At 41.9% G+C, this 24,967-nt stretch overlaps 1 protein-coding gene across 7 annotated transcripts in view; it reads left to right on the top strand.

Annotated features, from left to right (window-relative positions):
- Positions 1 to 15,902, top strand: part of Kcnma1 (potassium calcium-activated channel subfamily M alpha 1) — a 717,904-nt gene extending 702,002 nt beyond the window's left edge. For 2 of the 7 annotated variants that reach the window (XM_050127305.1, XM_050127302.1), the window contains 4 exons: positions 102 to 296; positions 2,938 to 3,056; positions 4,967 to 5,191; positions 14,017 to 14,180. In XM_050127305.1, the coding sequence (XP_049983262.1) occupies positions 102 to 296; positions 2,938 to 3,056; positions 4,967 to 5,191; positions 14,017 to 14,038 (561 nt within the window). In that variant the 3' untranslated portion in view covers positions 14,039 to 14,180. Of the gene's footprint in view, positions 1 to 101; positions 297 to 2,937; positions 3,057 to 4,966; positions 7,586 to 14,013 lie in introns of those variants that run through there. The other 5 variants (XM_050127304.1, XM_050127301.1, XM_050127309.1 and 2 more) reach the window with 4 other exon arrangements.
- Positions 15,903 to 24,967: the final 9,065 nt, after the last annotated feature.

Here is a 24,967-nt window from a genome sequence, read left to right as displayed (position 1 = left end):
ACTTTACATGGGAGATACCAAGAAAAGTTGGAATTTGGGTTGTCAGCTATGGTGGCTTTAGGTTGTTGGCTTAAGAATGTTTCTCTACCTTCTTTCCACAGACATACTTCAATGACAATATCCTCACCCTGATACGGACCCTGGTGACAGGAGGAGCCACGCCAGAGCTTGAGGCTCTGATTGCTGAGGAGAATGCACTTCGAGGGGGCTACAGCACTCCCCAGACACTAGCCAACAGGGACCGTTGCCGAGTGGCTCAGTTAGCCCTGTTGGATGGCCCCTTTGCAGACTTAGGGGTAAGTCTACAGCCCAGACGATTCCTGAGCTGTGTTTGCAGCAAGACTGATATGAATGAACCAAGTGACATGGTGACAGGCTAGGCATCTGTGTTTCTCTCTTCCATTGTAATAGACTAAAAAGATGGTATTTATGTAACCCTGTTTACCAGGCCCCACGCTTTATACATAGACATTCATGCAACCAAATAGTTGATATTTCTCAGGCTACTAAGGCGTGGGACATTTCCACCAAAGCATCCTGACTTTGGAGATATGGCTCTTGCCTCCACTGCTGTCTTCCTCAAGTATTTTCTTCCCAGGGATGGATGGGGTAGTTGCCAACACCACATAGCTAAATTTAGGAAACATTTTTGCAGAGTCCTTGTAGCTCAGAGGTACTCCACTTTGACTCTATTTGAACATGGGGATGCCTGGCCTCGAACCCTGCTACCAGAGTTTTTGTATCTATATACTGTTGACACAAAAATTACAGCTCTCATCTTAAAAGGAAATAAGAGGTAGTTTATCCTGGAACTATTTTGAGGGACCATGGCTCAGGAACACAGAATAGGTTAGCCTGAATTCCTTGTTCCCACCTGGAAGCAGTTTCATGAAGTTGTGTGGTTTTTACCGATCAAGGAAAATTACAAATCAAGGCAACTTTAAAATACAGGGATACAGCAAAATACAGCAAGATGGATAAAGCTTTACTATAGGTCCTAGATGTTATCTAATGATTTTCTTAGCTTTTGGGTTTGTCTAAGCTCATGGTCTGCCAAGTTAATAGATTCCAAAAAGGTTTCTATTAACTAAAAGATATTAGTTCTGACAAAGAGGTGTGTAAATGGATGATTCTTTCCCACCTGCCAGTTCTCAAATACCCAGCATCTGATTCCCAGTTTATCACACAGAATCTTATATTAACTCTAAATGCTCAGCCAGTAGCTCAGGCTTACTCCTAACTAGCTCTTCTTATTAAATTAAGCCATAATTCTTATTTATGTTTAGCCACACGACTTGGTACCTTTTCTCGGTATGACACTCCCATCTTACTTCCTCTATATCTGGCTTGAGACTCCTGACTCTGTCCTCCTTCTCATCATCCTTAGTTTGGTCGTCCCACCTATACTTTCTACCTGGCTTCTGACCGATCAGTGTTTTATTAAACCAATTCAAGCGCCAAATCTTTACGGTATAGAAGAGGATTATTCCACAGCAGAGGTAGGCAGGGAATGGTTGCTGTAAAGGACTAGAACTATCCCAAGTTATGGTAATTAGCTTCTGGACCAGAAGCTTCCTAATCTGACCACCGTACTGCAGTTCTAATCATAGTCTCTATAGACATAACTTCTTCTCAGGAGTTTTTGTTCACAGTATCATCCAGGCACCGGTGAGGTTTAAAGCATGAAGGCAGTTGTGTGTGTGCAGAACAATTGACCAAAGTGACAGGATCTCAACTGGCACTTTTGATGATTTGATGTCTCTAATGCAAAATCTTGGTCTTGGGATTTCTGAGTCTGGGCCAAGCCCTGCTTCCTTATACCTCCTTTTCATGATGGGACCAGAGTTTCCTTTGGTTTCTCTGTACTAACTACTCTGTACTGTGTCAGACACTTTGGAAAAAGTGTGCCACCTTGACCTTGACTCCAAAAGCACCTGTATAGATGTGTTTAAGGAGCGGAACCAAGAGCCTAGGAATGTATTTCCCTATTACACTATATATTGTCCAGAATGTACCATCGTGGAAAAGGTCTTGTTTCGTGACACATCAGATGGCTGCTTGTTGGGCCAGGACCTATATTAGACTGATGAAGGTCAACTTCCATCATCAGTAGTTCTTATCCTTATCACTTCCTTACTAATCCAGTTGAATCAGATTAATATTTTCAGTAATGGAAAAATGTGGGACCTTTTGTTGTCTAATATGATGCTCATCATAAGAATTCCAGTGATAGCAAAGACAAATGCATTCCCTCGGTTTCTAGTGAGTCTACTCTGTCTCATGCTGATCTGTATAGTAAAGTCTACTTGGTATCACACATCTGCTTGAAGTCCAGAATTTTCTATGCATTTGCAAACAATCCCATTGTTTTCACCTTCTGAGTTAAGCCCCAGAACTCGGGGTGGTTGTGAACTGATTAGTGCAGTGAATCCCAGCTACCTTACCTGCAGACTCCCACATGCCCTTCCCCTAGGCATCTTTGAGGTCTGCAAATTGTGCTTTTCACACAGTCCTTCTTGGAGTCTCCTCACCAGAGGGCTTGGGGCTGCTCTTTTATTCTTGCAGTGCTTCTCATTATCACTTGGACAGTCCTGACAATATGGTCTCATCACAGTGGAAACAGCTGAGCACAGGGAATACAATCCTTGCTTTGCAGAGTTCACCTCTTCTCTCTAGCTCTACAGCTGAGACCTTCCAGTGGCACATCCCCATCCCAGGTGAAGGAAGCCAGGAGTGTGTTTGAGCTATGGACACAACTGGGTGGCCACCAGGGGAAGCCCCTGTGATGGTCAGTTCCCTGAAGTCAAACATACTGGATGCAAGCTGTTAACCATGCTGATGTCTTCAGGCACAGAGGGGTTGATGAAAAGCCGCCTCCCACCTTGATTCCCAGGCAAGCAAAAGCTGATGTTTCTCTTGTCTTTTGTTGCCTCCTAGGATGGTGGTTGTTATGGTGATCTGTTCTGCAAAGCTCTGAAAACGTATAATATGCTTTGTTTTGGAATTTACCGGCTGAGAGATGCCCACCTCAGCACCCCAAGCCAGTGTACAAAAAGGTGAGTGTATTCATTGTCCCACTTCCCGTCTCACCTGAGTGCAGAGGCATCAGTGCCTTCTCTTGCTTCCTGCAGGCAAAGGTCTCTATGTGCATGCCTTCAACATACTGCCCACGCCAAATGTAACACTCACCCCAGGAGTTATAACAAACATTTCTTTAAAAAAAAATACTGAAAATGAATGTGAAGTCACTGAGGCAAGGATTTGTTTACCCCATTACAAAAGCCAGAATCCCGAACTCTGGTTCCTCACATCCCTTCCTTGGTCCCTAATGTGGAGGCGCTTCCTAATGTAGGAGATCGCTAGAGAGATAAAAGTTGCCATTATATTGATGCTATATTTTGATTTATATATTTTGTAATTGATTGATTCACTTTCTTTCTTATATCTAAGTTTAAGAAACCTTTATATTATCACCTGACACAGAAATAGATGATGGTTTGGGTATGCTAGTTGTGCGCTTTCCCTTACATGCCTTAATTGAAACTCATAGCAGGTAAAACAGTGACTCTAGAATTACCCAAGCCCATGAGTTTGTGTAGTGTGATCCAGGAAATAGTGCCGTAGACGTACTTCTCAGATCTGTAGTGTAGTGTGTGTGATCCAGGAAATAGTGCCATGGAGGTACTTCTCAGACCTCTAGAATAAAGTAATCTGTGGGATTTAAAAAAAAAAAAATACTAGGGGCTGGAGAGCTGCTTCAGCAGTTATAAGCACTGACTGATCTTCCAGAGGACCCAGGTTCAATTCCCAGCACACATGGCAGCTAGCAACTGTCTATAATTCTAGTTCCGGGGCCTCCACAGAGACATGAATGCAAAACACCAATGCACATAAAATAAAAATAAATTACTTAAAAAAAATACTGTGATTAGAGTAATTTCCACAGTGTGTAAGAAAAAAAATTGCATGTACTTTTAAAATTATATACCAATGTTTATGTATTTAATGCCTGAGAATTACAGTATATAGCCAGAGTTAAAAATTGTTGCAGTCTAAGGCCAGGTAGTGGCACTTGGGAGGCAGATCTCTGAGTTCAAGGCCAGCCTCATCTACAGAGCGAGTTCCAGGATGGCCAGGACTACACAGAGAAACCCTGTCTTGAAAACCAAAACAAAACAAAAATTGTTGTATACTGATGTGTTCCTACATGACAATGAATATGAGATTCGCCTATAGAGCTTCCCAAGGCCGGACTACTGAGTCTCCCACCCCAGGGCTTGTGAGTCCACAGATCAGGGTGAGTGAGGTTACTTGAACTTTTTCTTCTGTTTTTAGTTGGTTCATTTTTCCTTCTTCCCTTTCTTATTTTCTTCTTTTCAGTGCTACTTATTGAATCCAGGGCCTCTCCATCCCCAAGGAAACAACCTGTCTTTTTTCTAAGGTTCCTGGGAGCCTCTGAGAACAAACACATAGATCCATTGCTACAGAGTCAATATGGTGATCACCGTAGCCATGCATAGAAAGCCTGGTAGAATAGGAAAGAGGCGGGTCAAGCTCTTATAATCAGAAAACTGTTATTCAAGAAGTTGTAGGGAAGACAAACAGAGACCCTGTGGGGTGTCTGTGGCTGTCAGGAATTTCTAGTATAGAAGCTACAGCCCAATCGGGCGACTGTTTATCATGAACTGGACCTTTGTAGGAAAAAATGCATATGGTTCATATGAATTATGGTGTGGCTTTTTTCATCACCAGCTCTCACTTGGCACCTTTGCCTGGTCTTCTGACTGCCTCACTGAGCTAAACATGAAACTTTTCTTTCATTCGGAAGAGGATTCAAGTCTACAGAACCATCATCCAGTTCCTCAGATATATTGGAGCAGCCAGGCAATTTGGTTTTTGACTCAGGGAGAGTTAAGTCACGTGTCTGCTCCACTCAGCCTGTGACCGCTTTGCTTTCTCTCTCTAGGTACGTCATCACCAATCCCCCCTACGAGTTTGAGCTCGTACCAACAGACCTGATCTTCTGCCTGATGCAGTTTGACCACAACGCTGGCCAATCGCGAGCCAGCCTGTCTCATTCCTCCCACTCCTCACAGTCCTCCAGTAAGAAGAGCTCCTCCGTCCACTCCATCCCGTCCACAGCAAATCGGCCGAACCGGCCCAAGTCCAGGGAGTCTCGCGACAAACAGAAGTACGTTCAGGAAGAGCGACTTTGATATGTGTATCCACCGGCACCGTGTGTGAAACTTTATCTGCTACCCATTTCCCCAGCTGGTATTCCAACAGAGCAACTTTCCTGTTCCCTGTAGTCCCCTCTTTTTTCGTTTCTTTTCCTATTTTTTTTACACATTTGCATATGTATGATAGTGTGCATGTGGTTGTCATTTTTATTTCACCACCATAAAACCCTTGAACACAACAGCGAATAAGCGGACGGACCAAAAGTTATTTATGATTCTAGGGGGGAATAACCCAGAGGCATCCTCCAGATGTAAATAGCTCGCTACAGGAATGAGTTCACAGATTAGAAGGGAACACCTGCAATCTGTCAGTTAGGCAAAGCAGGTTGATTCCGATTTATCAGGGCCATCAGAATGCTTTGGGTTTTGATTTGTTTTGTTTTGTTTTGTTATTTCATTTCTCTCTCTCTCTTTTTCTATACACACAGTAAGTTAGCACATGATCATTTGAAACAAGCAACCAAAAGGAAGGAAAGTGCATTGATTGTTTCCACTCTGGGCTAAAGTATCACAAAACATTCGGAAAGCTTTCAAAGTACGCGCAAAAGATGATTAAGCACCTGCTTGTTGTGAGAGAGCATCAGAGATTTTTTTTTTTAACTTATTCACCAAAGCCTTTTTGTCTCAGAGCTAACTTCTTTCAGAAGTTCAAGTGAATGTTTCTAACTTGAATGCAAAGAGGAAAACAGGTTTCCACCCCTGGATGTATCAAATCCTAGTCATTTCATATACCTGAAAAGAGGTTTGGTTGCATATTAAATTGTTATTCTGTCTCCTTATGCTGCCATAGGGATAGCTAGTTTTTTTCTTTCACTTTTGACATTTGGGATGAAAAGCCATATGTATCATAAATATCAAATGTAAGTCATTAAGAACTGCCTTCCTGGGACTTTTACATCTTTTAAAAGGTGAATCACTTACCTTATGTACAGAATAAATAACGCTCAGAAAAGAGCAAGTATTTTTCCATGCATTCTCAGGGGACCTTTTTACTCCCCTTTGTTTGACTAACGAGGGCCCCAAAGCCAGGGCAGTTCAGTCTGGAGCAGTGGTGAAGTGAGAGGGAGAAAGATCTAGCGACAGATAATGGTTTCTGTAGGAGCTGACATGCTAGATAAATCAGGATATAGGAGGATGGAGCCACCGTTGGTTGACTCAACAAAGACAGAAACTAGTGCCCACATTTAAATTGCTAGCACAGCTGTATGATGCTCTGTCCCAAAGCAGAAGGCTGGCAGGAGAAGTTCACCATAGGCAACCTCTTTAACATACAGCCAATTCACATGGGCAAGCGAGTGAGCGGGAGAGAGCTTCTCCTGTCATTTGAAAACAGGAAGGAAAGGGCTACGACAGCAAGCCAAGCACATTTCAGTAGGTTTTTGTTGTTGTTGTTGTTGTTTTCTTTTATTCTTTTTTTTTTAAAAAACTGTTAGTCAACAAGGGAGGGAAGATAGACTGATCCCCTTTCCCCCAATATGCAATCACCAGATGTTTTATGCATGCAAATTACATTTTAGGAATTGGCCAACTTTACCATAACCAAATTCGGGTATGGCTAGACTAGCCTTGGGTGCATATGAGCCTGTCTGAGATGTTTACTTAGAAATCCACGGCTAGAATAAAGGGCAGGAAGGAGGAGAAAGTTTGTAACAGCTGTAGCGTCTCTTTTTAAAAAGGTGTTTTTATGGTGAATGTTTTGGGTTTAGATTTTGGATCCCCTGTCCCTTCCAGCATGATGGTTTTGGACATTTGCTTGCTGTGTGATTGACAAGCACTTTTACTGACAAAAATGGTGAGGCTCAATCAGAACCTCCACCTTCTCCCACACCAAAGACAGGGGGCAGTGCAGTACTCCAACCAGCAACGGGTGGGGAGTCATTGTGTCCGTGGAAATTCAAAAGTCCCGTGAGTGGAAGTATTTTTTTCAAATTATTTTTGTCCTTATGTATTTTGATTTATATATGACATATATCTATCTCTTTATATATAACTATATATATGACTATATATATATATAACTATATATATATATAACTATATATACCTATCCCCTAGTTTTGGATTATGAGAGATCTTCATGCATTCTTTGCAAAGGAGGTTATGAAGTTATGCCCTCAGAACATTTATAACTATGAGAATGTGCCAGTTAAAGTGCTCAACAGGAAATACTGACAGTTTAAAAGCATTGTAAAACTCACATAGCTTACTTCTCTCTCTAAAGTGCAACAAGGATGACTAGAATGGGCCAAGGTATGACAATTAATGGTTCTGCATGACCTAGCCACTGCTGGGGGTTTTCTTCTATAACGTTGTCCTTGTGAAACTTTTGTGGAATTAAAAAAAAAAAGGAGTTACAAATTTTATTCTGTTATTGGTTTGTTTATTTTTATTTTTATTGTTCTGTTTGTGGTTCTATTTATTTTCTTTTGCTTCTCCCCTCTTCCCCCTCCTTTCTTCCTTCCTTCTTCTTTTTCTTCCTCCACTTTCTCAATTGCCCAGCGCCATGAGGCTGTGCTGCTGCTATGGCTAGATCCCTTAGAGTTTGTTTTGGTGTTCTTGGGTTTGGGGATTGGGTAATCTGGGGGTAACTTTTCTCCATCTGGCTTGCCTTTAAAACTGCACGTGGCCTCCCCGCCCACCTTGGTACCTTGCCCCAAATCCAAAAGCATTTTCCCATTGAAAAACCCAGCTTCCTCCACTTCCCCCATCACCACCACCACCACCCAAACCCAGCCCCCATCGGTCTGTTTACCTCTCTGTGTTGATCTTGGCAAGACCCAACAAATCGAGCGATGATGCCAGTTGATAACTGTTTCTGTAAAACATTCACAGCTATTCCGTTTGGCGAATGTGCTTCCCTGTTAACGGTTGATCCTCCTTTCATCTGTAGTAGGAGGGTTATTAATGGCAAATGCATTGGTCTCTTTTATCTGTTTGTTGCCAGTCAAAGCCGGTGAGCTGAGAGTGCATGTCCAGTGCTGAAGGGGCTGATGACTCAGTCTGGACAGTACTCATGTGTCTCCTGCCACCTGCCTTTCAGAGTTTTGTTAAATCCCAACCGCAAATGGGGCAGACAGGTATAAAGCCAAAGTGTATTTTAATACTCTTGGTTAGTAGCTCCCATAGTTGAGACTGTGATTGACTATAATGGGAACAGATTGACATGAGATGAAATTTGGGGTTTCCCTGAACTTTGGGCACACACTCTCCACTGGGTAGATTATTACGATCACTGAGAACTGGTGAGCAATGATTACTAATATATCTGATGGTGGCAAAGGGATCGTGTTGAGTTCCCTCTTAAGAGCTGAAACTTCTATATTATATTTTTCTTTATTAGACAGAAGCTCCCTTATGAAGGGGGCAAATGACTCTATAGTTTCTCTTCCCTACTCCCCGTCACCCAGACGAGAAACAGTGAAGAAATGGTAGAAAGTGAGAGAACACTGTGAAGAGAAAAGCATGCATTTAATATGAATCACAGCTTGGAACTCAGTGATCTTCCCAGAGCTGGAAGAGAGAAGCAGTTTTTGAGCCTTTGCTTGGGCTTTGGAAAGGGCCGATGTTAAGTGAGTTGGTAAGCTAGGAGGAAAATCTCAGCACCAGCTGTCTGATAACTGTGAACCTTTCAGCATCTCTCACAGCTGCCAATGAAGTCCTTCTCAAATCTAGTTCAAATGGACCCTTGCACGTTCCGGTCTCCACTGCACTTTGGAGACATTTCAAATTTTATTCTGCAGTTAGGGCTTATGACTGAGGGTATTAAAGCAGGTACATGCAATATGTATTTCAAAAGACTCTCAACTTAATCGATTTTTTCACAGTTTTAAACTGTTTTATAATTTACACACATCCCCTTCGTTTATTTTTGGGAAAGTGGCAATTAATGCCTGAGGTGTTGACATAGCTGATTTGCTGGTGTCGGACTCTTGGAGCCAGATTCTGCTTCCAAGCCAGGGGGCAAGCCCTATGAGCTTAGTGACTAGAGAGACTGACTGTGCCTGTTGGCTGCATTATGGAGATCCTAGGTGACCAGAGGGACCTTTGACTGACTCACTTTCAGCATGGGAAATGCCTTAAGGGTGTCTATATCCCAATAGAGATAATTATATCCACCTTCCAGGTTCCTATAGCAACAGGCTCCTTGAAGAACAAGAAAGTGCAGAAACTTCAGGGAGTGGAAGATAAGACAGGGTTCAAATCATTTTCTTCACCAACTTCCATCAGCCAATGCCTGCTTTGTCATAATATGATAAGGAAGTAGCTGTGGGCACATGTCACTAAGCTGGTTAAGTATCTCTCATAAGGAGACTGCTCATGGAAGTGAGTGAGAGAAACTCCTGCTACCTAAGAGGAAAGAGTATCCTCAGGCTTTGACAGGATACAGAGATGCAGTGACAGTCAGAGTGGTCCATTACAAAGAAGTGAGATCAAGGAAGCTTGTCTGGGTCTGGTAGAGACTATACTTATGTCTATGGAATGGCTGTGTTCTGCTGAGGCAGAAGAGGAGGAGACAGGATGTAGTTTTGCCTGGGATCATCAGGATTTTGTGAGCAGAGGAGGAACACCACATTGCCTATCAGAAACGTAACCCAGGAAACCGCATGGAGTTGCCCTTGTAGGCTGGAGCTCCCTGTAGCCGTTGCTGTCTCGTTGTTCTTGCTATCCAACTGGGATCTTTTCCTTCCATGCCTTTGCTCTCACAGCCTCAGCTCATGATGCTACAGAGCGCCTAGTGTTCCAAGTGCCTTTATCAGTTCCCCCTTTCTGTGGTCTTCCTGGGGGTGTACTCATGTGAAAAGGCTAAAGCCCACAACACTGACAGCCCATGGAGCCAGCAAAGGCTCAGTGTTCATAGTGCAACTGTTTCTCCCTCTGTTTGTGGAGCTTTGGAGTGCTCAGCCCCTCCTAACCATAGTAACTGTCCCCCAGAAAGGAATCTAAACCCTTGTTCTAAACCCTACCCTTGTACTAGTGAGGGAAGGCGTAGGTGGTTCTCCAAACATCAAGGGAAATCTGATGTCAGAAACAAAGACCCACTACATGAAAATCCTGAGTTCCCTAGCATAACACCGTATCACCCTTCCTCTCAGCCACCTTCCAGATGAAGTCTGCCCATAAGATCCCCCCTTGTCGTCTCTATTGCCATATCTACATTCTTTAGGCAAGTCCCCAGTTCATACATCCTAGGTCTCTGCCCCTGGCTTCTCCATTGAAGAACTTCATTTGTAAACACAACATATGGAAGGTATTACCCAACCCACATCCTACTCTTCTCAGTACTAACCTTAAAGCTAACGCTTATGCAGTCATTACAGCTATTGTACTCAGCGAGTTACAGTTCAACTCTTATGATCAAATTAGATGTTGGGGATATTAGAATCTCCATGTGACTGACATTGGAGTCTGAAGAACACCAAAGTCCCTATCATTAAAAGCATTAACAAACTTATCAAATATTATTTGATTACTATGTAACTGAATGTGTAGTAAGCCATTGGTACCTGTTCTGTTGACCTAGCTAACAAGATTAGGAAGACTATTTCCTCAACCATATTCTATAGAACAAATGACAACAAGAAACTTTACACAGCGTTTTCAGAGCAGATAGGATATGAAAGCCAGGTACACTTCACTCTAGACCACAAGCTGCTGCCATTTCACTGGCCACCTCCACGTGGTGTGTCCATAGTGTGCATAATGGCTTAGTTGCTGTACAACATTACACTCTCAATAATGTAGCAGTCAGGTGGTGGTGGCACACACCTTTAATCCCAGCACTTGGGAGACAGAGGCAAGTGGATCTCTGTGAGTTTGAGACCAGGCTGGTCCACAAAGCAAGTTCTAGGACAGCCAAGGCTACAGAGATCCCTGTGACCAAAAAAAAAAAAAAAATTCAGATAGTGACATGCCATTCCTCCCCTAACTCTAACTGCCTTGTGACAGAAGTTTCTGACAAATCGCACAGAGTTCTCAGAATAGGGTATCATACACATGTCACCCTCAAGAAGTCTAAGAACAAACCCAGGTTTTTATTTTATGGGTGGGGGGTCCTGGCACCATAAAAGCCTCATAGACCCCAGTTCTTCTCGTCTTAGGTCTGAAATAAGGCTGCATAGAAGAAATGAGCTAGCCAAGCATTGGAGTGGATTCCCTTTCTCACTCAGCACTTTCTAGAATTCCTGCTTTAGCCCTCTTCCCTGTGCCCAGTTTCGTATTGATCCATTGGTGCAGCTTTGTCCTTGAACAACAAGATTTCATATGCCAAATTATCACTCTCTTGATCAAAACACATTCCATGGAAGCCCAATGGATGGTGACCACTAAAATGTACCTCTCTCTGAAGATGATGGGAGACCTTTGTCCCCAGACATTCTAATAAGGTTCAGAACAGCTCACTAGCTCAGTTTCCTCAACATCTTACTTGACCTGGCCTCACACAGCATAGGCATTTAGAGTTTAGAAGACACTGAATTAAACAGTGGCTTATCAGGGACAGTGAGAATCTCACCTCCCAATTGGAGGTGTTTGCCTACAAATCTTTCCTTGCTTGAAGCTGCATTCCTCAACCGCAGGGGCTATTCTACCTCAGTTGTCTTTTGTGACAAGAAATTTAAAGAGAAAGAAGAAATTTAAATGAGACCAGTAATGCTGTCTCTCTTACAGATAGCTGGAGAAAATTGATATTCTGTCCATGGTGAAAGGTCAAAGTGCCCCCTTTGAATTGAACTGTAAATACTAAATTTTCAACAGTTATTCTCTGCAGCGGTTGTAAAAAAAAAAAAATCAGCAAATTGCATCTGTTTGGTCTTTCACCCAAAACACATCCCCCCTTTCCACCAATAAGACTTACTCTTCCTACCTGGCATGTGCAGCCTAGCACTAAATCCCTGCAGCAAAATCGTTCTGCAGAACTGTGCGGCCAGAGCCAAGGGCAGCTTGGGCCAACAGCGTAAACAGCAGGCCCCACTCAGAGCCTCATCTCTGCACATGAGCTGTTTGAGAAAGTCCTAGTTGGAAATTGTTTCCGAGACCTGGCAATGCTTTTAAAACATGATAACCATCACACTTTACTCTTCTCTGAAAGGTTAGTTTAATCGTAGATCACAAGAAATTGGTTTCCACAAATGCATAATGGTTCATCTATGTCACACTTGAACTAAATGGTTTTTTAAATGGAGCTGAAATTATTTTGATGTGTACACAGTCCCAGATTTCTATACAACCTTTTTTAACCAGCCCATCAGGAGTCTTGCCTCTAAAGCCTCATTAATAATTCAGATGTGCTGATGACTTTAAAAGATCTATGGAATTGAAGCTTAGGGAAAAAAAAAAACCCTCCTCTTGACAAAAAGATAAATGAATGTAGAAAGAAGCTGTAGGAGGCTGGCAAGCTGTAGATCATCTCAGAGCAGATTGTAACTTTATCATTCTGTCAGGGAGGATAATTTAAAGCACTTAATCAGTTAGCTTCGCCGTGAGGATGGAACATTATGAGTTCCTATCGTCCAATCTGTTCAAATCAAAGGGAACATAATTAGAATAGGTAGGAGAACAGGAGCAGGAAGGATCATGGGGGAAACCATGCAAGAGGTAGCAGTGTCCTGAGGGCAGAACTGAGCTGCCGAGCCTCCTTTGGGCTTTTCCCAATCATACCCTAGCCCCAGAGGCTGCCACATTGAGGAGGAAGAACACTGAAAATGGTGGGAATACTGACCAAGAAGAGTGGTCATGAGCTAATCATAGATGCTTAATTTATAAGCTCACACACTCACACACACACACACACACACACACACACACACACCGAGCTAGCTGGGCAATCATTTTAAAAGGTAGGTTCACAACCAGACCCAAGGCGGATGTAAATTATTCCATAAGCAATAAAAACAAAAGCCATAGGGACCATTGTCTCTAGAGTAGTGACAGCATTGGCAAACTGGTTTCCTTTCCTTTTCCCTTCCTTCTGTCACAGTAATGAAGTCTACAGTCCCCCAAGCTAGATATTCTACTTCCCAGTCCCTTCCTGTCCATACACATGGCCAATTTTTCAGAAAATTGCAATCCTAGAAAGGGGAATAGATAGAACTGAATCCTGTAAAATAGCGCAGCTCAGCTAAGAGGCTGCTCCTGGGTAGAGCTGCCGTCCCAGCCCACCCCACTGGCCATGACTCAGCAGCCTCTCTCAGCCTTTCCTGTATAGGATGGAAAGGAAAGTGGCGAGGCCCCAAGAGCTCTCTGCCGACAACTTGGGTTATTATAGTCAGCGGAGACACTGCCACCTGCAATGCTTTCCGTGACTTCATACCCACAGACTTCTCTTTCTTTAAATAAAAGCCTTTTCAAAATACTCTTTTAGAATCCTACGGGATTTCTTTAGGACACCTTCTCCACCAGACCACGGGAGGGATGCAGACAGGACAGAAGTGGTACAGTTGACTTGTCAGAACAAAGCCAAGAAAAGGCTGGGTAGAGGTGAAACCAGGAAAGTGTCTGAACCGTCCGTCCACTCCAGCTTAGTCTCGAGGTTGGCCAACTCCTAGAGTCTCCCAGGCTCAATAGCAGATTCACTTTGTTCTTTACTTGCTACAGGAAAGAGAGGCACGGTTCAGGTTCTGGGGGCTTCTGTCCACTGCACTGTCTTAGCAATTACTCACTGTCAGCTTCTATTGATTTCCTTTACGCATTTTCAATGAACTTTCCAAAAGCTTAACCTAGGACTAATTAAGCTTCTCATTTTTCCTTCTTGTTCTCTATCCATTTTGCCCTTTAGCAGAAAAGAAATGGTTTACAGATGAACCGGATAATGCCTATCCCAGAAACATTCAAATCAAGCCCATGAGTACCCACATGGCTAACCAGATCAACCAATACAAATCCACAAGCAGCTTGATCCCTCCAATCAGAGAAGTTGAAGATGAATGTTGACTCCCAGGAGACCAGAACTATTTTTTTAAAGCCTGACAAACTTCATAATGGTGATGTGACTTCTCTTCCTCTTCCATGCCGAATCACTGGTGGAAACACTAGAGTAAGCAAGAATTTGCAAGAAAATAAATTAGACAGATCTTTCTCTTTGCCTTGAATATTGCTTCCATGTATTTTGGAAATGGTTTCATTTATAAATGAACATACTAAAATAGTCATGTATAGCTTCTAGGGTTTTAAATTATTTTTATTTATTAGAAAGAAAATATATTTTTTCTTTTCTTTTTTTTTTTCATTGCCAGATTATCTTCCCACATATCACAGCAATGTAAAATCAAAATGAGTAAGTGGCCAGATTCCTTAAATGTGTATTTCTCTCCTTTCTTTCTTTTTCTTTGAGGAGAATGATGGTCACCACCCTAATTTGTAATTAAGGAAAATGGATTACTAAAAGAATTTAAGGTAGTCAACACTCTACATAAACATAAAACATATGTTAGTAAATTAAAAAAAAAAGTCCCAAGAGCAGAGGTGAATATTTGCCTCTCCCCGGATGGGTGTGTGTTTAGATCTGTTTTAACACCAGCTCTTAGCAAATCAAACTTATTTATCCACACAATTGAAAGTCAGATCTCTGTAGTTTCAGTTTTCATGTAGCACTTCATAGCCTTTGTTCATATATTTAAAAGAAAGAGCGTTTTGCAGCTTTTCTGCAATTGCCAGATCAGGTTTAAGCAGCCAGCTCAAAATATGCAGGCACATCTAGAATGCGGAAGTTGTGCACCAAGAGCAGGCTTGTTTGTTGTTCTCATGGTGGGGCCTCCTCCAAGCTGTTACGCTCCTCATCTCATACTTCTAAATCACCCAAACAAGTTCTGTCAACTGTGGGAGGACCTGGTGAATTCTTTTCCCCATTCAGAGCTATTAGCCTGGAAGTTTGTGAACATCATGGAGTAGTTTTACCGAATGCTTAGCATGCAGTATTTATTTAGACGGCAGACAATGTCCATTGTCAAGAAGATGTCTTTGGTTCAGATTTTCATTTGCTGGCTTTTCCTGGGTTGAATTGCTGGGACAAAACATTCAAACTCGCTAAAAATATTTATGATACCAATACCAACCGAAAGGAAAGTAAGTCATGCTCTTACAGTAGACTGTTAGAAAAAGGCCTTTGAAAATTACCAGCAATGAAATCAAATGTATCAGCCACTTCAACCTGTGGTCAAAAGATTTTTCTAGCCATCAGATGCAATTGTGATGTCTCATCTCTGCTGTTGCATGCATGCCCAGTGTATAGTCACTCAACTACTGTTTCGTTCCAATGACTCAGAAAGTCTTTCAACCTCACGGTGATCAACCTCTGATATTATCATCAGGGTCTCTAGAGAAGCATGGGCGTGACTGTGATTTTTATTTTCTTAAAAATGTAAAATGTGGAAACTTCCTCAGTCTAACCAAAATAGCCCCCAAAGTCCCATGACATCTCCTCCATTGATGTTTTAGATGACCATGGCTCTGTGGTACCTAGCTATGATAGTACAAATCAGAGCAGAGCAAAGCAATGCAATCGCCATGAAACCGTATGTCCACTAAGGACTCCAATTACCAATGTAGGCAAAATGAGCTTCCACCTCTGTCCACTCCCTGCAGAGCCAATGTAGTTGTGCTTCCGCCTCGTAGGCATTGTCCTGCAGTGACTTGTCGGACTGTGGTTACTCTGTTGTCACATTTTGTAGAATTAGTTCTATAAAAGTATTGTGAATATAATGTGTGTCCAATTGGATTGTTAACGCAAAAAATATTTATAATCAATCACTAGTCTACTCAGGCTAAAATGATGTCAGCAGTCTATATTCAGGCTTATAAACATTTCTTGGTTTCCAACAGAACCCAAATGTGTTGGTGAGGAGAATCCACTATTAGGATATTGACAGCATTCCTGAAAGCAAAGACTTCCTTACACATCATGATTTTGCACTGGGGTTACCTAAGTCCGTTTATGTCAATCACGCTCTTCTTTCCTTCCTGAACCACAGTAGGCTCTTCTTCACACTCATTCCTACTAACCACCTCTGAATTTTCTTAGTTCTTTGATCTTCTATGGCAACCAATGTTGTTTATCTAAATAAATCTTCCATTAGAAGAATAGCAGTCTCAACACTATGCAGAAGCATAACCACTATCTCATTTCCCATGATAGCCAGAGATTTAAATTTAAACTTTTTTTTTTTTTTAAACCACACTGGCTACAATGATAGTATCCTACAGCTAGGAACTTTTTCAGTTCTCCAAGCAGCTTTCAAAACCCATGATAACCAAGTTCTATTTTCTTCTAAGATAGAGCAATAAATGAAAAACAAATCAAGTATGATTCTAAGGTGTTACAGAAAATGACCTGGTGGTGGCACCTTTGTCAAAAACTCAAGGCCAATCAATTGAAATAGAAATATCATTTATTAAAAATAACTGGAGGTCTCCAGGCATTTCCCAAAGATCCCAATTTGTTTCTATTTGTTGAGTTTTGAGTCCTTTAAAGGTAAAAAAAAACAAACAGACAAACAAAATCTGTCTTTCTAACCATATTCCCCTTGGGGCAATGGTAGTCTTCTCTGGTATATTCCACATTAGAAGGCTCTGATGTCTCATCCCTTTGTAGGGTTTTGGAAAGATAGTTTGGCAAATTCATGTTGCTTGAGTGCTTTGGGAATCAGGCCATTTGTAAAACAGAAACTACCCGTGAGTCCATCGTTGCCGTTACCGTCTTTCTCATGCAGGCAATGTGCTTTTTGTCTAATCAACTATATTTTAAAATGTCCTCTCCAAAGCAGATGGAATGTATTCACTTAAAATGGTTAATGTTTAAGACTGATCGTGACTAAGTAACCTGGCCTTCCTTCTACAAGGTACACTTTGTTTTGGTTTGTTTGTTTGTTTCTTAAGTGACGGTAGTTTTTAATCAAGGAATTAGAGTGGTTTCTGTTGAGTTGAAGTGGAGAATGAGAAAATGAATGAAATTAGGGATATTTTGAATGGAAAACAAAAAGTGCCCCCAACTCTGCCTGATTTGAAAGTTCAAGAGCATTCAGATACAATTAACTATGAAAATGTTCTTTAAATTCTCCAAGTCTCAGTGACTTAAATCACTGAGCTGATTCCTTGAGCTGGCTAAGGTCCCTTTCAGACCAATTAAGACAGTAGTTACATTGCCTCAATCATTGTAGACAATCTTTCCAGAGCTGTAATCATGGCTCTTCTGGCCTTGTTGCCCATGTAGGCTTTCTGAGCTAAACCCAATATCCACTTTCTGCTCTGAACATAGAACAGTCAGGTTTATTTTTGAGCTTTTCAGCTTGGAAGCTCTCAGAGTTGAGATGCAAATGTTTACAGTCATGTTCACCTCCTTCATACAGTCAGATTCACCTCCTCACACCACCACACCCACCTCCATCATCCCATGACATCCACCTCCATCATCCCATCACATCCACCTCCATCATCCCATCACATCCACCTCCATCATCCCATGACATCCACCTCTATCATAACATCACAGCCACCTCCATCATAACATTGCATCTACTTCCATCATCCCATCACATCAACTCCCATCATAACATCACATCCGCCTCTATCATCCCATCACATCCACCTCTGTCATCCTATCACATCCACCTCCATTATACCACCACGCCCACTTCCATCATCCCATGACATCCACCTCCATCATGATATCACATCTACCTTTGTTATCTCATCCCATCCGCCTCCTTCATCCCATCACACCCACTTCCATCATCCCATGACATCCACCCCCATCATACCATCACACCCACCTCTTTCATAACATCACATCCACCTCTATCATACAACAACATCCACCTCCATCATTGATGAGCTGGTTTTGTTGGTTCTGGGTTTCTCTTTGCAACCTCACTCCTCTCCTTCCTTGTCTCCTGGTCCAGCACAGTTTTTACTATTCTCTTCATCTCTAGCCCAATAGCATGTAGAGAGAGTTTGGACACCTCTACTCTCCTGCTATTATTCCCATTAATTTTCTTTGAGCTCAAAGAAAACTATACTGTTTAGTATAGTTAATTGACCAGGCAAAATCTTGACTACCAAGAGATCACACAAATTCATTGAACATTGAGTTCCAGCTTCAGATCTTCTCATTTTTTTTATTCGTATTTTCTGCCTTTGGGACAGTGGTAAAAATCACTGACATAGTCGCTCTTATTAGTAAAGGCTTGAGCCATCATTTTTGAAACTTAGAGGAACTGAGAAATTACTTTGAACTTCCTTTTCTGCCTCAGTTCTTAATGGGTGTTTTTCTTTATGAAACAGAATAATTTCTCACTTAAATCCCATGGTTACTTGAGAAAATAATGACCCCTTTGGATTTATTTGCTTAAGGAACAAATAAATAGAAAGTCAGAGTCTCTGAAAGTTCTGAACAGAGTGATGGACAGTGATTGTGCCCTTTGGGGACTGAAGATTTTGAGATGTTCAGTTGTTTCTGGAAGGGAATCACAGAAATGTAGATATTCTAGTTGAATATTAAGGTTGTTTAAGCCAAATTTATCCTAACATTACTAGCTATTAATTATTCCAAGATTACCATTAAAATAAGGCAATGCAGAGGACATCTTATATTTCAGTACCAATGATAAGAGTGATTTGAAAAAATATTAAGAAAGGGACCTAGGTGGCCAAAGGCTTTTAGCCCTACAGTACTTAGGAGCTCCTCAATATTCAGTCTCACATGGCTTGAGGCAGAAATGATTCTTAATTAGACTCTCTGTTCTCAAAAACTGTGGTTTTGAGCATGAAAATGGGCCTGAAAGAGGGTAACTCCGGGTGTCAATGAAAAAGTTACAGAAAACAAAAGGAGATAGATATGACACCTTAAGAAACCCAGGAAAGAGGCAATGTGTAGGATTGGGAAGAATATGTTCCCTTAACCAGAAATGGGGAAAATGATAGGAACCCATGCTTAGATGGGCTGTGTAGGCTGTCAAATAGGAAATACGTGGTTTGACTGAAGGCACAGGGATCCTGAGAATTTTCCAGTGAGAAGAAACTTAAGGGGTTATAATGATAACCAAACTGATTTTGATATGTGAGAAACTTACCTTTGGTAGTAAGTCTGCATCCACAAGCTGAGAAAAAGTAGGACAAGACTTCATGGAAGATGATAGAAAGTAGGTAGTTAAAGAGCCACATTAAAGTAGAGCTTTGGGGCTGGAGGCATGACTTAGTGGTTAAGAGCTCTTGCTGCTCTTCCAAAGGACCCAAGTTCAATTCCCAACACCCACATGGTGGCTCACACCAGTCTATAACTCCAGTTCTAGGACTTCTGACACCATCACACAGACACACATGCAGGCAAAACACCAATGAACATAAAATAAAAAAAAATTAAGTAAAGAATTGATTTAAAAAGTCAAAGAGCATCACTGAAAGGTCTGAACAAAGAGTGATGGGCAGGGATGATGGTGCCCTTTTGGGGATGAAGCTTTTGAGATGTTTGGTTCTTTTTGGAAGGTATCCCAGAAATGTAGGCTATCCAGCTGAACATTCTCTCAGCACTGTGAAGTCCTATGGGTTGCACCCAACAACAGCTCATCAAGCCTTCATGCATTATCTCCCTGCCAGGCATACACCATCCCTGTGGTAGCCAATTACTAGAATATCAGTAGTAGAGCCACCACATAGATGAAAGGGAAGGAACAGATTTTCAGATTGCTTTAAAGAAACCTGCTGGTTATACCATTTTATAGACATTATATAATAAGAACGTCTGGTAGACTGCCAACAAATCATAGGACAATCAAGAATGCAGGACTTCCAACTTCCAACATTATGAAAGCATTTTGTCAGGTAATCCAGTAACTTGGAACTAGTAGACAACACCAGTTAGAGGAATGATTCCGGCTGGAGGAAGGAGTATGTCACAATCTTACTTGTAAGAAGCTTAAAAGGAAACCCTAAAGAGCCAGCAGAGAAAGAGTAAGCATGTATACACCACTCTTCCAATAGGGCAGGAGTAGAAGGAACAGTCAGTGTTATGGTTTGAAGTATTAAGTCAAGCTTTGTGGAATAGATGGGGTTTCAGAGTCAGGTAAGATGAGGGGCAACATCCCAGTTCATCCAGAAATATGGATGGATCAGTAATTTCATTAGTTTACTAAGGAGTCCCTGTGCACTTGTTGCTGGACAATTTGTGACTCTTCTTGAGAACAGAAGACATTCCATGAACAACAGCATCCGATAAAGACTTTTTTCAGTAAATACAATGTGCACAGCAAATAAATATCATGGATTATAACAGCTTCTGAAGTCTGAATTAGCCTCTATTGCTGGGTACAAGTGACAGATTCTTTGTAAAGGAAATGCTTACTGCAGACCCCAAGGACAGGGCAATGCTGAGGGACAGAGAAGATGAGGAGATGATAAGAATGTGACATGAACTCAGGAAGCTGAGAAATGGACTGCTTTCTTCCTGATACAAGGCAGGAGAGAGATCCTTTCCCACCAGGAAGTTGTCTTGGGCTGAGGAGGCAGACAGAGTTGAGAAGATGCTTTGGGAAGGCCTGGCCCTATGGAAGCCCCTCCCTGCCACCCACACACCAGATACTTATAAAGAGAATAGCGTGGTTAAGTTCAATAAAGGAATAAACATAGGTTTAGATGATGGGTGAGTAGATCTGTCTGGGGTTATAACCGAGTTTTCAGGGGCTCAAAGGAACAAATCAAGTAGATGCAATTAAGACAAATCCATTCAGTGTTTGGAGAATAAGAAAGAGAAAGGTATTTAAAGATAGAAAGAGGCATCCATGAGGGTTGAGATGAAGGGTATCTGAAATGGTGACTCAAAAGTAATGAGGCAGACTGAAAGGATCATTTTACCCTTGTCTTTTTTTCCTGTGGTTGCCCTGAGAACTATATTGGGTGGGAAACTACCAGGCCACTCTATGTCACATTGTACACCATAGGAATGGAGGATATACAGGGCATCTAGGCCACAGCAAGCCTTCTGAAGCGTCCACAACAAGAGGGGTCATGAGTTGATTTCTCCTTTCATCAATTCATGGCATCCCTTTGCTCTTCATCCCTCATGCATAGAACACCCAGACCCCTCTAGTTGCAAAAGGCTTAATACACAAAATGCTAAGGTCATCTTGCTCTGATGGCTTTCCTGGACCAGGCTGTACATCAGAGCTTTTTGCACAGGTGAAAACTGATCTTATTTCTAGGTAGATCGTTACAATGAAAAGATTTCCCCCTTATTTATTCCCTAAGGAACTTCTGTGTTTCTTCTTGTTCTCCAAAGCTGACCTCCCCCACACTCTCCAGGGTCTGTTTTAGGATACAGTAATAGTCCTATTGTTTAGAGTATTAGATGGAAATATACATACACATCACATGTGCCTGCCAAAGCAACCCAGAGCTTCCTGCCCTTGGGATCCAGGGTCAGTTTGAGGGGTTAGTCATTAGGGAATGGAGCCCCTACAATGAGACAAATCAGCCACAAGTCTACACTAAACCAGAGTCTTTCCCACCCCAAAACCTCTGTTCTTCTTTTCCTTCTGCTACATACTCAAATGATCAGACAGAACTGCAACATTTCAAACATAAACCCAGATCTGCCTGGAAATCCTAATTAAGAACCTTCCATTCCCAGGTGGTACAATCACATCCTGCCTAAAGTGTCTGGCTCATGTCCCACCATGCAGATGCTGGAAAGAGACTATTCCCCCACTGAACACCAAAACCTTCATTTGGGATTTCTTCAGGGGACAAAGAAAAAAAAAACATTTCAGTGGTTTACATATGCAGAGGTACACATATGCAGAGGTCAACCTACATGTTCATTAAGGGAAAAGAGCGTGGTTTGTCCATCTGTCTTTCACATACTGATTGCTGGCATGGTGACTGTGGCTATGATGAATTAGGTGACCAGACAAGAACTGGAGAAGAGAATAAATGCTGGTGCTCTGAAAAGACCTACCCAACTCTGTCATCTGTGACAACCAGTGATAACTCTCTTGTCTTGTAAAAAGGGTTTGTACATAACTTGTACATGGTTTCATTTTGTATTTTTCGCAGATTAAAAATTTATGTATTTGTGTTCTAAAATATGGAGTGCTTCGTGTGTCTTTGTAACTGTCACATGAGGGTGTGGGGAGGGTGTGGTGTCAGCATTCTTATATAACCTCCCACCCCCTATGAAGATGAAGGTAAAATTGTGGCAAGCCAATAATTTGCCTCTACAGTTGCAAGGGTGAGCCAGGGTGATGCCCAACACTGCCATGTGCAGTCCTGGGGAGGGATGACTGCTGGTGTCTGTAATCAGAGACTGCTTGTTCATTTCCCAGTTGCCCAGACACAAATAATCATACAGAAACTATATTAATTACAACATTGTTTGGCCTATGGTTCAGGCATTTTCCTAACTAGCACTTATATCTTAATTTAACCCATTTTTATTATTCTGTGTATCACCACGAGGCTGTGGTTTACCGATTAAGGCTCCCGTGTCTGGTGTCTGCCTCCGTCAGCAGCTACATGGCATCTCTTTGACTCTGCCTACTTTCTCATTCTCTCTCTCTCTCTCTCTCTCTCTCTCTCTCTCTCTCTCTCTCTCTCTCTCTTTCTCCCTCTGCTAAGCCATTGGCCAAAACAGCTTTATTCATCAACCAATAAAAGCAAGAAGGACATCGCACATCAGGTGTCAATGAAACTCTTAGAGTCCTACAGGGTCACAATGGGCTAGCAGGTCACCTGCTGCTACAGAAAGGTTGAGGATGTAGAGCTCTAAAGACTCAGGCTATGTTCCATAGAATCGTAAGATGTAAGCATGGGCTCATTTTTGCCATCTGTTCTCAAACCAGCTATCTTTCTTTTCTATCTCTATAAATAAAGTCTCCCTGCCTTTAACTTATCCAAACCCAGTAGTTGGAGCTTGCTGAAGGGGTTGGCTTTCTTGTACCCTGGGGCCACAGATAAAACTTCATTTCCAAGTCAATAAGATCTAATAACAACACTGAGATTTGAGTCCCTGCCTCAGATCTTCAGGATCTTGTGAATTTGAAGTCTTTCCAGGATGTGGGACTCCTTGGTCTAAAACTGACCTTGCTTCTTGGAAAAGAAGCTTGTGAGAGCATTCCATGTATGGGCCTTATAGAGCCTGTTGATAATATCTTTAGAGATTGTGCCCATCTTCATTAGACAAACAATGTTTATACTCCTTTACTGGAACCTGGTACTGCAACAGTATGTAATAGCATGATTCTGCGTCTCTCATCTGGGGAAGGACACATTAAAAACTGATCTGTGGGAGAGAATGCAGTGACCCATTGAGAAGACATAAAATGTATGCTTAGTTATTTGAAGAATAATCTAATTGACTGATACTTTGAAAACCAAATCTCTGGGTAGCTATGCTAGTTACCATTTATCAACTTGACACAGACTAGAATCGTCTGGGAAGAGGGAACCTCAGTTGAGAATTGCATACAATAGCTTGCCATGTGGGCATTTCTGTAGAACATTCTCTTGATCAATGCTCGATGTGGGAGGACCCAGCCCCTGTGGGAAGTTCCACCCTGAGGCAGGTGCTTCTGGATTATCTAAGAAAGCAAGCTGAGTAAGTCATGAGGACCAAACCAGTAAGCAGTAAGCAGCGTTTCTCAGCGGTCAGTGCTTTAAATGTTTTAGTTTCTATTTCCATGCTCCTCCCTTGGCTTTCCTCAATGATGGACTGACCTGTAAGCTGAAAAAGAAAGCCCCATCCTCACCAAACTTGCTTTTTGGTCAATGTTTTATCATAACAACAGAATAGAAAGCTGACACTACCTTAATCAAAAACAGCCCCGACCAGACCTGCTTCACGGGAGCCAACTGCCTATTTACCTATCCGGATGTGCCAACTCCTTGCAGCGCTTTCAGCTCCAGAGTCTCAACTTGTCTTCTCAGTATTTGCTAACAAACCTGAATGTTGTTGGGGAAATGTAATTGCAGAGCATATGGTCTCCATTAGTTAGGCAAACTCCACTGCCAACTTTAGCTCCAAGGAAGGAGTCCGCATAAAGAATAAAATATTAGGGACAGATATATGGTGACAAAGAAGCCAAATGAAAGCGATGTGACAGCAAGTTACAAAACAGTAGACCTGGCCAGCAGGACACAATGACTATGGAACATATTTTTCCCTTTGGTAAGAAAATAAAATATATGTGAATTTGTACTGAGATCTCTCTATAGCGAAAAATCAAGGGAGACCATTCACCAAGATCAATATTAATTGTTTCTCAAAGTCAGATGAGAAAGGTTCTGTCTGGGAGAATATCACAGGGCAAACAGAATAGACAGCTTGCCAAAGGCATAAAGCAAGGGTAAGATCAAAATGTAAACATGGACTTAGCCCTGTTTTGAGTGGCTTGTCCTTCCACAAGAGAAACACAATCTCATGCTTACAGCTCTGTCACATTCTGCAAATGTAGACTAAAAGTCAGAAACACAAGGAACCCAGGATCCAGAAAAGGTATATAGACCACAAGGTGAGCACTCTCACTACAAACATGAATTTGTAACTTGTTCGCAAATGAAAAATACATAATTTCTCTCTAGATTAATACATATATATTTGCTATTTTACTCAACATAATGAGTGTGATAGCTAATCTTGGTTGTCAACTTGACCCACCTAGGCAAGGGGAACCTCAAGAGGAATTGTCCATCAGACTGGCCTGTGGATGTGTTTTGAGGGCACCTTCTTAACTGCTAATTAAGGGAGA

The sequence above is a fragment of the Alexandromys fortis genome, unplaced genomic scaffold, assembly GCF_014885135.2.
Source record: "Alexandromys fortis isolate MF-2015 unplaced genomic scaffold, M_Fortis_MF-2015_v1.1 scaffold_277, whole genome shotgun sequence".
NCBI classification, from domain to species: domain Eukaryota; kingdom Metazoa; phylum Chordata; class Mammalia; order Rodentia; family Cricetidae; genus Alexandromys; species Alexandromys fortis.
This window is presented reverse-complemented; position numbering and strand designations above follow the sequence as displayed.